The sequence below is a fragment of the Beta vulgaris genome, chromosome 2 (assembly GCF_026745355.1).
Source record: "Beta vulgaris subsp. vulgaris cultivar EL10 chromosome 2, EL10.2, whole genome shotgun sequence".
NCBI classification, from domain to species: Eukaryota; Viridiplantae; Streptophyta; class Magnoliopsida; order Caryophyllales; family Amaranthaceae; genus Beta; species Beta vulgaris.
The window spans coordinates 46,502,535-46,517,043 of NC_079203.1; the positions used below are offsets into that span (position 1 = coordinate 46,502,535).

The following is a 14,509-nucleotide window of genomic DNA, read 5'->3' on the forward strand; positions in this document are numbered from 1 at the left end:
ATGGCTTTTTTTTTGGTTGGTTTATAAATAGAGATCGATATTGAGAAATTGTTATACATTTCTACATCGAAGTTAGGAAAATTTGCGAGAAAACACCTTATTTGTTTAACTTTTTGTAAGAAAACACCTTATATATTTTTTTTTGTGAAAAAACACCTTATATAATATTTTTTATTAAAACAACCACCTTGATGTCGAAATCCGGCCAACAAGTCAACTTTCCGGCATTGACCATCCATTATATCTCTCTCCCTACCGTTGAACTACACGCATACTTTTTTTAAAAAAAAAAAAACAGATTCTTTGTTTAAAAAACAGATTGTGTCAGTGATTTGTGCCCCTCTAATTCAAATCCAGTATTTGCTCAGAAACTAAATTGGTGATGGGAGCACCAAATGGGGAAAGAAATTTCAAGGCTCATTGTTAAGCATTTATATCAGAGGAAAGAAAATATTACAAAGCGCCAAAAAGATTTAATGATCTCCAGTGGACTTGATGTGCAGTTTTCATACCAACATAGACTAGATGCTCATGGTTACTAGCAGGACTTGCAGGATGCATAAATTCATAGATGAATACACGATTATCACTGCAGGAAAGGTTGAGGGGAGGGGGGGTTGAAGGCTTATTATGTAATATTTAGCAAATAACCATGTAATATGATTCACGTACTCATCGGAGGGGATCCATACCTAATGCTTATCAATGGAGGAATGACCGCGAAATAAAATCAATCTTCCAAATGCTTATCAATGGAGATGGTGTGAACTTTGGGAACCTTCCAGTTGCTCTCCCATCTTTCTCTCTTCATTATAACAAAACAAATAGAAACCCACTTTTTTTATGTATAGCGTGAAGTTCATACGCTCAAAGAAAAAAGAAAGTGAGGTCAAACCGGAAAATTGACTTTTTTTTGCCGGAATCCGGAAGTAAGGTGGTTGTTTTAATAAAAAAATATTATATAAGGTGTTTTTTCACAAAAACATATATATAAGGTGTTTTCTTACAAAAAGTTAAACAAATAAGGTGTTTTCTCGCAAATTTTCCTCGAAGTTATTTTAACTCCTTTTGGTTTTTCAAGTTTTTTCCTTGTGAAAATCCTCTTATAAATGTAGTATTGAAGGCAGATATTAGCTTGATATTGAGCCAAATTTGGCAAAAAAATAAATTACAAATAAATCATCACAATATCGACTTAATTCATTGTGTTTGGACTGTGACAATTGACGTTAATATGGAAATGTATCGGTTTAATTCATTAAATATAGTTTGAATTCAACTATGATCCCTTTTAACCATATCGCGTCAATTAGATGTGTTCTCGATCAAAGGACGAACAATTTGAATATGCTTCGATAAGACAATTTTGGGTGGCCAAAATTGGATAACCTTTTGTATCAACAGTTGATGTTGCGTGCTTGCGCGCACAAATTCATACATCGTGTAATGATAAGTCATATATATATATATATAGTTTTTAGGTGCATTTAGGTTGCATTTTAGAGCATTTAGTTTCACATTTAGGTTCATTATTGCATTATATTCTTAAGTTATGATTTTCTACTCCTATTCGATATGTTTTCTTGTTTTGATGAATTTCAGGAATTGATAACGTATTTGGAGTATGATTAGCTAAGCTTAAGGATTAGGAGCACTTGGAAAGGAGTTACAATGAATAAGGATCGTATAGATATGTCATAGTACGAGTCTGAGCAAAAACGAAGCGGAAAATCATTCGAAGAAATGTGAAAAAAGAGTCACGTGTACTCTTCTGATCATAACTTTTGATGTGATTCTTAGAATCGAGTAATACCACCAGATTTGGAAACTAGACTTGAAGATCTTTCCAACGATAGGTGGCACACCCCGAGGAGAATTCTAGTCAAGGAGTTATGACTTTTGGAAGATTGCACTATTTCTGCTGGAATTCTGCACGCATACGCGCGGATGACTAATCCGCCTATTAATGATTTATTTAAGACTTTTTTTCTTGTAAATTACTTTCCAAGTCATATTAGGTTAAAGAATATTATTTAGATAGATTTTCATTCTTTCTCTCTCCTCCTTCTCTCACGTTATTTTTTAGGTTTAGGTTTTAGTTTTCTCTCACCTCTTTCTCTCTAGTTTTTAGTGTAAACCCTAGTTTTTATTCTTCTTCATTAATTCATGAGTTCTATTAGTTTCTTTCATTGATTTCTTTAATTATGTTTTCTTTTATAGTTTTAGATTTCATTATTTATTTCATGATAGAGTAGTTTCTTTTATCTATGGTTAAGTTGAACCCTAGTATGATTTAATTCATGATTGTTTCTTTAAATTCTCATATTATTTAATTGTTCTTCTTAATTGATTGTGCATATTCCAATACTAGATTAGGGATAACTAGTATTGTTATATATTCCATTGTCTTGATCACAACGGGAGTTGGATTTTGACGGATTTGAGTATTTCAATTAAGGACATGAAGTTCTCCACGGGAGTAGGTAGAATGGATTGTTAGGAAGTTAAAGTGTCGTGTTTAATGTCTTTAATTTGCATGATTCCACGGGAGTAGGCTTGAATGCATATTAGAGAAGCCATAGATACTCGGGAGAGGTTTATGGTACTTTATAGGGTGACTTTTCCTTGTGAACATTTAATTGATTATTTGGGGTAGGAATTATTTTGTATTACTTCGTGCTAGTGGGGATACTTAATTGTAGAGTCTTTTATTTATATATTGATTAGTATAGTTGATTCAACAATGATTGTTATTAATCTCCTTTAGTCTTACCATTCTTTAAGGCTAATCATAGAACAACTTTCTCTTTGTGGGATCGACTCTGACTTACCCTACTACATAGTTAGGAGGATTAGTTAGGTTATTTATTTTTGTTAGGTGCGCGACACGCCTATCATGTAATAACAAAGTGGTTGGATTGTTTCAGATGAATGCAGTCCGAAATTTGCAACATGTAACAGTGATGGAATATGCATCGCATTATAAGGCCCTCGTTCAAAACAAATTCTTTATAAATTATATTGATTTTCGCCATATGACGATCCTTTTATGGTTTTTCGATTCAAAGAATATATTGAGATTGACCTTTGATTTCTGTAAATTTCATTGATCCGCCATTAATGCGGTACTTCAGAGAAAGAGTAAAATGAGGAGAGCGAAAGTGAGAGAAAGGTTACCATTTTTGTTGTTCGGTGCAAACCCTAAATATCCGAGATAGAAGAAGAGAAAGAAAATTTGGTTGGCGTTTAAGAAGACGTTAGGCTTTTAGTGGGTGAAGAGAGAGACTGAAGTTGGGCTTTATTGATTTCAGAAAACTGGACTTTATGATGCATACGAAATTTCGGATATGGTGTGTTTTTTGTCTATGATACATTTTACAATGAATTAGCCCAAACTTGAAAAACAAGTAAGGCTATATCGGGTTTATCGGTAAATGAGTTGAATTCTCTTAACTATATTTTATTAAAACATTTACAATGCTCAACCCTAACCTGACACACATAATTGTTTCAAATCAACTTGTATATATATTACGAGTACTTACTGAAATGAGCCAACAGTAATTATAGAACACATGATACATAGCTTTTTTTTTAAAAAAAGCTTGAGTTGAGATGACAAGAAAAATATAACCATTACAAACCATACCATAACATAGATAGTAGTGTTAGGATTGGACGAGTAATTATGTTGGGTTCGCGTTAGAGTTAGAAAGTTTAACTGTGACTGAACTCGTTTAATAAATGGGTCGTGTCAAGTCAATTTATTTAGTTATCGGGCAGAAAAGTTTTAATCCAAATCCAATATTTTAGTTTCGAAAATCGAGTCGAAATGACAGGTCATATCATTTTACATCAGTTCTAGACAATTTCGCCACGAATAGGGCTTCTCCTAGCTAGGTATGTACCTTAACAACGAAATTCTCACATATTAAAACAAGCAAGGTTATGGGAACTTATAAAAAGAAAAACAACTTTCTAATCTTTTTGTTTGTTGAGAAAAAAAATATGGATATACGATATTATTATAAAAGTCAGGTTATCAAGACTTTTTGGAACTCAAGTTGAGGTTAGTTTGAAGCTAAAGCTCATATTTATTGTACCTTTTAATTTTTGGATACTAGTGCATATGAACACTACGCGTGCGAAAGTAGATAAAAAAATGCCTTGAAATTTGATGGATTTGCAGTGTCATCTGCCCTTGTTTCTTTATTTTCCAAAATGGGACAAATAAGCTTTTGATTGTTTTATATTTGAGGGGCGATCATGAGGTGGCCTAGGCCAAAATTTTGCCTAGAAGGAGGATTGTTTCGAGCCAAGAGGCCATACATGGCCTTAATTTTCGGTCCGGCTGATTCAAGTTGTTCGGGTTCGGATTCGGTGGAGTTTGATGAAAACTCTACATAGTTGAGTTGAATCCTAACTTTATATTTTAAAATCAATGACTCAGATTTTATGGAAAAAGATAAGGAGGAAGAGGATTTTTGGGGAAAATAGGGGGGAGTTTTGGGAAAGAATATATAAACCATTGATTTTAAAATCAATGGCTATGATTTGTTAAACTCTACGTGGTAGAGTTATTTACTAACTCTACTGGATCTAAACTCAAGTTGTTCACACACAACTACACAAGGTTCTAATGGATTAATACATTTGGAGCTTAAACTTGATTTCTTGAAAAGAAAAAATTGCAATATCTTTAAGTGGGTCGGGTGAAATATTTTGCCCAAACTTGCGAGATTTTCAATCCTATCAAATCAAGCCAATGATCTACTTCCTCCATTTCTCAACAAGTGACACAGTTTGATTTATGCCCTATTTATATACCTCATTATGACCATATTTTTTACTAAAAAACAAACAAAAAATAGATGATAATACAAGATGTTGGATTTGTTCCAATGAATATTTTTATAATATCAAATTCATAGATTTTTTTTACAATTAAATGATCAAAGATATTAATGGTTAAAGTTGTATGTTAACAGGAGTAAAAGTCAAAAAGTGTCACTTATTGAGATACGGATGAATAATGACGTAGATTTCAGGCTCATGTTGTGTTGCTACTGTTATGAATGATGAGCAACGATTTCAAGAGGATGATCCTCTTCTTCTCCCAGTTACTACCCTTTCACAAAGTCACATCGACCTCCTTAACACCCCCTTTACAAGCCAAGATATAAAGAAAGCCTACTTCAGTTCTAAACCTCTCAAATCCCCTGGCCCAGATGGTACTCCACCGTTCTTCTTTCAACACAATTGGGATTTGGTCGGAGCTGATGTAATCAGGAGTGTAAAAGCCTTCTTACACTCAGGTTTCATTTTAAAAGAGCAAAATAAGACTTTCATCACCCTTATCCCCAAAAAAGATAGACCACAAAATTCACGGGATTTCAGACCGATAAGCTTGTGCAACTCGTCTTATAAAATCATTGCAAAACTTCTTGCCAACAAATTGAAAACAATCATGGGGGACTTGGTTGACAAATATCAAAATGCCTTTGTACAAGGAAGACAAATGACGGACAATTGTCTCATCTCTCATGAAATTACCAATTGGGTCCGGAAAAGGAAGAAGGGGAATATATTTGCAGGTATCCTTAAGGTTGATCTTAGCAAGGCTTACGATAGAATAAAATAGGATTTTGTGGAGGCCTTGCTGAAAAAAATGAAATTCCCGGATAACTGGGTCACTTGGCTTATGCAATGCATTTCAACTGTATATCATACTCTATCTTGGTAAATGGAGAGCCCACTGAATCATTCCTCCCTACAGTGGGTCTCAGACAAGGAGACCCATTATCTTCATACATCTTCATTATGTGTATGGAAGTTCTTTCCAAAAATCAAACGAAGCTGCAAGAATCTAAAGAACTTCAGGGCCTCAAAATAGCAAGGAATGCCCCTCAAGTCTCTCACTTATTCTTCGCGGACGACGCCTTGTTCTTCTTCAGAGCGGTTCCAAAAAACTGTTGGGCAATCAAGAATATTCTAACAACTTTCTGTGAGAAGTCAGGAGAGATGATAAACTTTGACAAATCCCATGTTATTTTCAGCCCCAATACTCCCTTGAAATTCAGAAGAATCATGAGAAAACCTTTGGGGGTAACAGAAAAGGAAAAAATTGGTATTTACCTAGGATGCCCTATGGAAGTCGATGGGAGAACAACGTCAGTCTTCAACAGTATCATTGCAAAAATCGGAGAAAAAATCTCGTCTTGGAAGTTCTCTACCTTATCCCCGTCAGGAAGGCTCATACTAGTAAACAACATTCTAATTTCTTTAGCCTCCAATATTATTTCCACCTATTTGTTGCCTCAAAAAATCACCCGAAAAATCACCTCGATGCTCCTAAAGTTCTGGTGGGGATCTTCAATGGATAAAACTCCAATTTATTGGAGAAAAAGAACATTGTTGGAGAGACATAAGTCACAAGGGGGCCTCAGTTTCAGGAACATTTCTCACGCGAACAAAGCTCTCTTGTTCAATCAGGCCTGGCGTATTCATAAGAACAAGGATTCTCTCATCCACCAGCTTTATGTTGCTAAATATAAGAAAGACCCCATCCAACTAGCCATTGACAACGAGGGACCAAAGAACTGCTCCTATGCTTTCAGAAGCCTTCTAGGGGCCTGTAGGAGCTTAAAGGATGGGTTATACAAAAAATTGGGAAATGGGAAGTCGATTAGATTAGCGACGGATAATTGGCACCCATCTAAGAAGTTTGTGCCGTGTGAAGTTCAAAACCAAAATTCCGACTCCGGGCCTATATGGGTTTCAGACCTGATGGATCAAAACAAATCGTGGAAGCCATCAATCATTTGGAATCAGTATTCCAAGGAAGATGCAAAAGAGATTTTTGCCATCCACATCCCTAAAGCCGGCATGGAAGATGAGATAGGGTGGAGTCACACAAAATCGGGGAATTACACGGTCAAGTCAGGTTATTGGCTACTAAACGGAGAAAATCAACAACAGCTCTCTAAAGAGTCCAACTGGAAGCAGTTCTGGAAGGCTGATTATTTTCCGAAGTGGAAACTCTTTTTATGGAAAATTTTCAACAACGCTCTACCAACGGCAGACAATCTCTTAAAAAGAAACATAACTGGTGTTAATCCAATCTGTTGTCTTTGCAAGATTCATGATGAAACTTTAGCTCATATGCTTCGAGACTGCCAAATCACCCAAAGGATATGGAGCGGCGACCTTGGTATAGTTGTGGGAAATGGGAAGCATATAAAGATTCACGAGTGGATTAAGAATTTCCTCAACCTTTTTAAGAAAAGAAGGAAGGAGGAGTGTCTTATCTTGGAGGTTGATTTCATATCGACTTTATGGGCGATTTGGGTACATCGAAATGAAGTCATTTTCAGAGGGATTAATCCAAATCCTGAACGAATTATGATGATTCGGAAAGATCATTCCGTCAGGTTCTATGTCTTGAAAGAGAGGCAGCATCGGCATCCAGCCAATTCATCGCAAGAAGCTCGCGATGACCACAGTAAGCAGGAAATTCTAGAATGGACAATACGAAACAAAGATACTCCCAATGTGCAAATCCTGGTAGTCGACGGAGCTTGGAAGAGGAACGACAAAGATAATCAGTGGCGCGCAGCAATAGCTTGGAAGAATGTGAATAACGAACCAAACGAAGAAGCTGCGTTGAGGATATTTGCAAACTCAGCCGAGCAAGCAGAAGCGTACGCTATTCTAAAGGCTCTAACAGACATGGAATGGAGAACCCCTGGTGTTATAATCAAGACGGATAATGCGGAAGTGATTAAGGCCTTGCAAAACAACAAATGTCATAATAAGAATATAGATAATATCATCAAAGACATCAAACGATTAGCGAATAGCTTCAATTTTATCTCGTGCATTAAGGTAGGTAGGGAAGAGGTTAAGTTAGCACATGAACTTGCTACTCAAGCAAGAAAAGGCTAACCTTTCTTCTGTCGGTTGTTTTTACCCTTTGTAAAAAAATAAAAAATAAAAATAAAAAAATACAACAACCACTCTAAAAGATTGATGTATAACACCATTACAGCAGAAGTACACCACAATATTCTCCAAACAGAAGTTCCAACTATGAGCATGAAGATTAAGCCATTTCAGTACCATGGCCCAAATCTCAACAGCAAAACGACAATTGAAAAACAGATTCTTAACAGTGTCCAAGACTCCAAGTAAAAACAAAACGAATAACATGCATCACATATTCACATTGCACTCTCACCTTCAATAACTTGTCACGAGTGGCAAGTCTCCATAAAATAGCCAAACAAACTATCCAAATACACTTAGGAGGCCTACCATTGTTAGACACCATCTTTCTCCAAGAAACCTTATCACCTCTTAAAACTTTATAAGAATCCTTGATAGAGCAATTGGTGCTCATAAACAGATCCCTACCTTGGATCACACTCCAAAAGGAATTTAACGAATTAAATTTTTTTCCTTATAATCCATGAAGCTTGAGCAGCAGCCATCATCCCATCATGGTTGTAAGGTTTTCCTGTTTAACCAGTAAGAATAACCCATTTTAACCAAACTTTGTATTGCAACTTAAGGCTATGATCTTTTAAACCGAATTAATACATATTCGATTCAGTTTAGACAAATTCATTTTAGTTCAGTTAGTTTCCTCTCACAGTTTTCATTCACTTCAAATAAGTTCAGACAATCATTTCAGTTCAGTTTAGTTCAGACTAATTCAGTCCAAAAGAACAGAGCTTAATTCCATATAGTAATACCGATAATATTTAGTCCACCTGCAGTTCAAGGAAGACAAACCCTACCCCAAGCAAGTGAGCAACTAAGGCTCCGTTTGGTAGGGCGTAAAACGTTTTCCCGGAAAATTGTTTTCCTCTATTTTTAGTTTTACATTGTTTGGTTGGCAAAAGAGTATAAAACCATTTTCCCTTAGGGTAAAATTATTCTCCCAATGATGGAAAACCATTTTCCTTTCAAAATGAAGGAAAAACTATTTTCCTTCTCTCTCTTGTACACTCTTCTCACTACCTCCTTACTTTCCTTTTCTTTTCATTTCATCATTTTTCTTACATCGAACCAAACAACGGAAAACTAATTTTGGAATTGTGTTTTCCATTGTAGTTGTTTTCCATGAAAATCATTTTACACTGAAAATGTTTTACGCCCAACCAAACGGAGCCTAAAGGCTTCATAGAAATGTCAGATGGTCGGTCCTTAGGAAGGATCTAAAAGCAGCTTGGATTACTTTCAACACTTTATTAGGAATCATAAATATTTGACACCAATAAGTTTGAATACCAAAGATTCAATTTATCACTAGGGGAAAAAATAGAAAGGGCTGCACAGGAAGGGCTGCGCTTTTCGTAAAAGCGCAACCCTACTAGTGAAGGGCTGCACTTTTTTTAAAAAGCGCAGCCCTATTAAGTCAAAGGCTGCGCTTTTTTAAAAAGCACAACCCTTCTGCTATGTAAGGCTGCGCTTTTTAAAAAAAACGCAGCCCTTCCTGAAAAAATTTGAAATTTCGAAATCGCGGGCTTTGAAATATTGAGCGGGGATTCAGATATATTATCCCTCATTCTCTCTCCTCTCTCACGTCCCTCATTATTCCTTTCCTCCTTCTCTCTCATCCTCTCTTCTCTCTCAAAAACTCCCATAAACATTTACGACAAAAACCTTGAAATGATTTGCACTAAACATGGCAACGGAGTCCGATTGCCTATTGTGATACCTTTTCGGAAGCGGAACGGACCAACGAGTTCGTTTAAGCCTCCAAATAGGCATTTTAAGTTTTTCCGAATTTTTTTTCCCCTTAAATTGTATTAGGGTTTTGTTTTATGTATTTAAACATTATTAGGTTAATGTTTGGAGGTAGTTCTTGTATTTCAGTTCTATAATGTTCTTGTATACTTCTTTTTATTTATATATTTTGATTAATGTTCTTGTATACTTCTCTTTGTTTTGATTAATGTTCTTGTATACTTCTCTTTGTTTATATATTTTGATTAACGTTCTTGTATACTTCTCTTTGTTTTGATTAATGTTCTTGTATTTTTATCTTTGTTTTGATTAATGTCCTTGTATTTTCAAATCTATAATTTCTTGTATTAGTTTTTGTTCGTTTTTTTCATTTTCGTTTCATTCTTTTTTTTTTTGTTTTGGGTTTAATATTTTCATTTTCGTTTCGTTTCTCTTCTGTTTAATTTCAAAAAATGTGAGATTATGAGTAAAAAAATGTAAAAAAAAAATTTTTTTTTTATATTTTTTTTTTGGTATGAAGGGCTGCGCTAGTTAGGAAAAAGCGCACTGCGCTTTTTCCTAACTAGCGCAACCCTTCTAAGCTAGAAGGGCTACGCTTTTTCCTAACTAGCGCAGCCCTTAAGCTAGAAGGGCTGCGCTTTTCAAGCGCAACCCTACTTAAAAAGTGAAGGGCTACTGTCAAAAAGCGCAACCCTACAGACTTTTTCAACGCAGCCTTCTTCATTTTTCCACTAGTGTATACATAAGAACCTCATCGTTATTGATGAAATTCAGATCTTGAAGCTAAAAACCTAAAATGTGTAGTCATACTAAACGTGCCGTAATGTAATCTTTCTCATACAAGTACGAGTACATAGGCACAAATCCTGAATTGAGTTTTCAAAAGCAAGTGAAGTTAAGTATACCGACCACGAAACGATTTCTGGAAATGGGTACAAAACATATATAATTACCAGTTTTCTACTGTAGAGTACATTGAAGATACTATATACTGTAACCGTGGGTGAATTGCCTACAAAAAATCTCTGGAGTAAAAGAAATATTAAGAGAGCCATAACTAAGCTGATATTGAAACTTTAGATTTTAGTATTATGTCATTTAAGCTTTAGCTAAACAAGTCAAAAATTTCCCAGGATTAAAAAAAAAACTCATTACTAATACAATTTTGCAGTTCTCCAACAATAATCCAAAAATCGCTATCCCACGCTTTCAAGGAAAACTAGAAACACCCCCAAAGGCAATTGTACGCCCAACAGAATTTCAGAAACTAAAATTAAGAGGCAGCTGCGACATGCTTCCTTGGAGCTGCTTGAGTACCTGGTGTGACAAACAGATATTTAAGAAAATTATAAAGTACTAGCAAATTAGAATTCCGCATAGGAAAATTTAAAGGCTAAAACGAACTCAATACCTTCTCTGAAACCAGTCTTGAACCTCCTTGGGACATTACGCAGGTACCTCATCCTACCAGTTCCTGTTGTCTTCCTCCTGATAGCCTTCACACTCCAGTTGTCTGCAATATAACCCAATGAACAGAAGTTGAGACAACTTTGCAAAACAACCCAGGTCGAAAGCCATCCCAACAATCCAGATTCATATGAAAAAAAATCTCGAGAACAAATGGTTAATATCGAAGTGAGACTTCCACAGTTCCACATGCCACTTAAGAAAATAAGAGATTGTGAAGTCAACAAGATATTACAAAACTACAACCAGGTTTCATAAACATGCACTTGTGAATTAAGAAGATGCAATCCCACTGAATAGGTCGTGTTCCAAGCAAATGAAAATATTCCAGCATCCAGCAAAACAAAGTTGCACATTTTCTCAAAAATACCAGGTAAAACAATGGTCCTCTGACTCAAAAACACTAAAATATTCCATATTTCAGCAGATCAAAGTTGCAGATTTTCCCAACAACATCGGGTATAAAAGATCCTCGCTCTGAATCAAATACTTGCTTCATAGCAAGTTGTACCCTTTCCAGTTCTTAATTTTTACTAATAGTGAAAAGGCAGAGAGAAAGATGCAGATGAGTTAGTGTAAGACAATACTGCTAAAAAATGTAGAGAGAAAAATAGTACAACAAAGTGATAGAGCAAGTAATTTGAGACGGCCAAAAAAAACTTAAAGCAACAATTTTGAAACACGGGGCATCCTTGTATTAAGAGCATGATGGGAAAAAAATGAAGTAGTTGGTAGATAATGATTGTCATAGATGTGATGAAGTTTTGAATCTGTTAAAAGGGAGAACTACTACCCCTCAATTTGGGATAATATTTACCAACACTCAGACACGGACGGCAATGCATTACCCTCAAAGTAAGAAAAATAGTTATCAGTTTCATCTCTCTCTTTGCATTATCTATATCATCTCTTCCAATACCACCAAATTCAATTCTTCATTTGTCCCTAACACCTTCAATTCAACTTCATTTGCTTCACTTTGTCCTCAATACCTTCAACTCGAACAAACCCAGAGGAGTAATCCATGAAAGGACTATAGAGCAAGATAACCCTCCTTAGATGAATTAAAAGACAATGAGCCAACCATTTCCACAAAAGATACGACAAACGCTCCACGCCGGGTGAAATCATAAACCTAATTCACGATTAAAGGGCACATCAACGAGATACCCAAATGTGATGCACATTTGTTACTTATAGCCATTATATTCTAAAACAAACCAATTCAACAACCATCACTTTCCCCCGACAATTCTATGATTAATACAGGAAACAAAAATCACCTATCCTTATTCACTCATTAGTTCATCCCAAAACGTAAATGTCGCTAAAATTCACAACTACTTGAATTCAGTCACTAAACCTCCAATTTCAACCAAAAATTACCAATTGAAAACACATCATACAATAATCTAACACACAATCAACGTTTACAAACATCATAAAATCTCGCTAAATAATGCGCAACAAACATAACCATTTACCAAATCATACTAATAAAAAAAAAAAATAAGACTTAACATAGAAAGAGATATAAAACACTAACACTTCCTGACGCGAGCAGCAGGATAAGCGCAAGCAGAGCATCGACTCTTTTGAAGATGAAAACTGCGACGACCACACCTCACACACAAAGTGTGGGTCTTGTTCCTCCTCTTACCGAAACTACCTGTACCTTTACCCTGCAAAATTAATCAATCGACAACATTTCTGTCAAATTCATTGATCCGCCATTGATGATGAAGTTTAGAGAGTAAAAGGAGAGGTTACCATTTCTTGGCGGCAGAAACCCTAGATATCCTGTCGCTCAGAGTAATGGAGGAAAGAAAATTCGTTTTAAGCGTATGTAGTTAGGGTTTAAAGTGGGGAAGAATGAAGAGAGCGATAAATAGATGTTGGGTTGGGCTTGGGCTCTATTGGTTTAAGAGAACTGGGTTTGATGTATTTGCATATTTGGGTATGGTGTAAAAAAATAAATCTAGTAAGATACTAAGATGTAGTGTAGCATGGCATTAGATTAATGGAATTGATGCATATCATTTCAAGGGTAGATTTGCCTATAAAATTTATTGTTAGTAAAAAGAATTATACCATGGATTTTTTTGTTGGTTTATAAATATGGATCAATATTGAGAAATTGTTATACATTTTTACATTAAAGTCATTATTCTCTCCCTTTTGTTTTTTGAGCTTTTTTTCCTCATGAAAGTCCAAATATTAGCTCGATATTGAGCCAAATTAGGCAAGAAAAATAAATTTCAAATAAATCTTCACGATATCGACTTAATTTATTGTGATTGGACTATGGTGGTTGACTTTAGTATGGAAAATGTATCGGTTTGATTCATTAACTAGAGTTTGAATTCGCTTATGATCCCTCTTGATCATGTCGCACCAATCAGATGTGTTTTCAATATGAGGGCCAATAATTTGACTATGCTTGGATAAGATAATTTTTGGGTGGACAATGTGTTTTAATTGTCATGGCTTTACATGGATTTTAGGACAGTGACCCAACTTGGATAACCTTGTATCTACAATTGATGTTGCATGTTGGCGTTCAGAAATTCGTATATAATGTAATAACAAAGCGGTTGGATTGTTTAAGATGTATGCAGTTCAAATTTGTAATTTGTAACAACGATGGAATACATCGCACTATAATGCACCCATTCAAAAAATCATTTATAAATTATATTGATCGTAGTCATATGACGATCTTTTAATAGTTTTTCAATTCAAAGAATATATTGAGATTGACCTTTGATTTTGAGGTACACATGCTTTTTTTTTTTACACAAAAAATTAGAAGGAAAATGAACACAGTTATGTAATTATTATTTCTAGGTTAAAATCGATCTTCAATTCGTGAATCAGTTACCATTTTTTGTTTTTGGCAAAAAACATAAACATCTAATGTTATGGTGGTAAGTTTTGACTCCTAATATCACAAGAGTTTTGAAGTGAGTGACGCGAGAGATTGTAAATTGGGCTATATGCTAAGAAATTTTTTGCCGAATTTTGAGTGTGTGGCTAAAACATTTTGCACAAACCCAAGGGTCGTGATTATTCTCCTCGAAAATGAAAATCATTGACTCGTCTATTAATCAAAAGTAATCTTCTTAAAATGTAATAACAAACTAAAAAAGAAAAAAGTTTAAAAGTATGGTCCTATCATTAATATTCAATGCATTTTGTGCTCTATTGATAAGGCCATAAGGTTATAATTGTTTTCCGTCCAATAACATAAAACACAAAACTAGTAAATTGTTGAAAGCTAACATACTTAAGA

General features: G+C 35.1%; 2 protein-coding genes across 2 annotated transcripts; one reads left to right on the forward strand and one right to left on the reverse strand.

Moving 5' to 3' along the window:
- The first annotated feature begins 6,375 nt into the window (after window positions 1-6,375).
- LOC125494913 (uncharacterized) lies at window positions 6,376-7,944 on the forward strand. Its single transcript, XM_048638803.1, has one exon. The coding sequence runs from the start codon at window positions 6,376-6,378 to the stop codon at window positions 7,942-7,944; it is 1,569 nt and encodes a 522-aa protein (XP_048494760.1).
- Window positions 7,945-10,813: 2,869 nt separating this feature from the next.
- Window positions 10,814-13,147, reverse strand: LOC104884789 (60S ribosomal protein L37-3). Its single transcript, XM_010669488.4, has 4 exons — window positions 12,988-13,147; window positions 12,764-12,899; window positions 11,162-11,263; window positions 10,814-11,067 (listed from the first exon to the last, which is right to left on the reverse strand). Exons 1-4 carry the CDS (start codon window positions 12,988-12,990, stop codon window positions 11,024-11,026), a joined length of 285 nt encoding a protein of 94 aa, XP_010667790.1. The 5' UTR covers window positions 12,991-13,147; the 3' UTR covers window positions 10,814-11,023.
- Window positions 13,148-14,509: the final 1,362 nt, after the last annotated feature.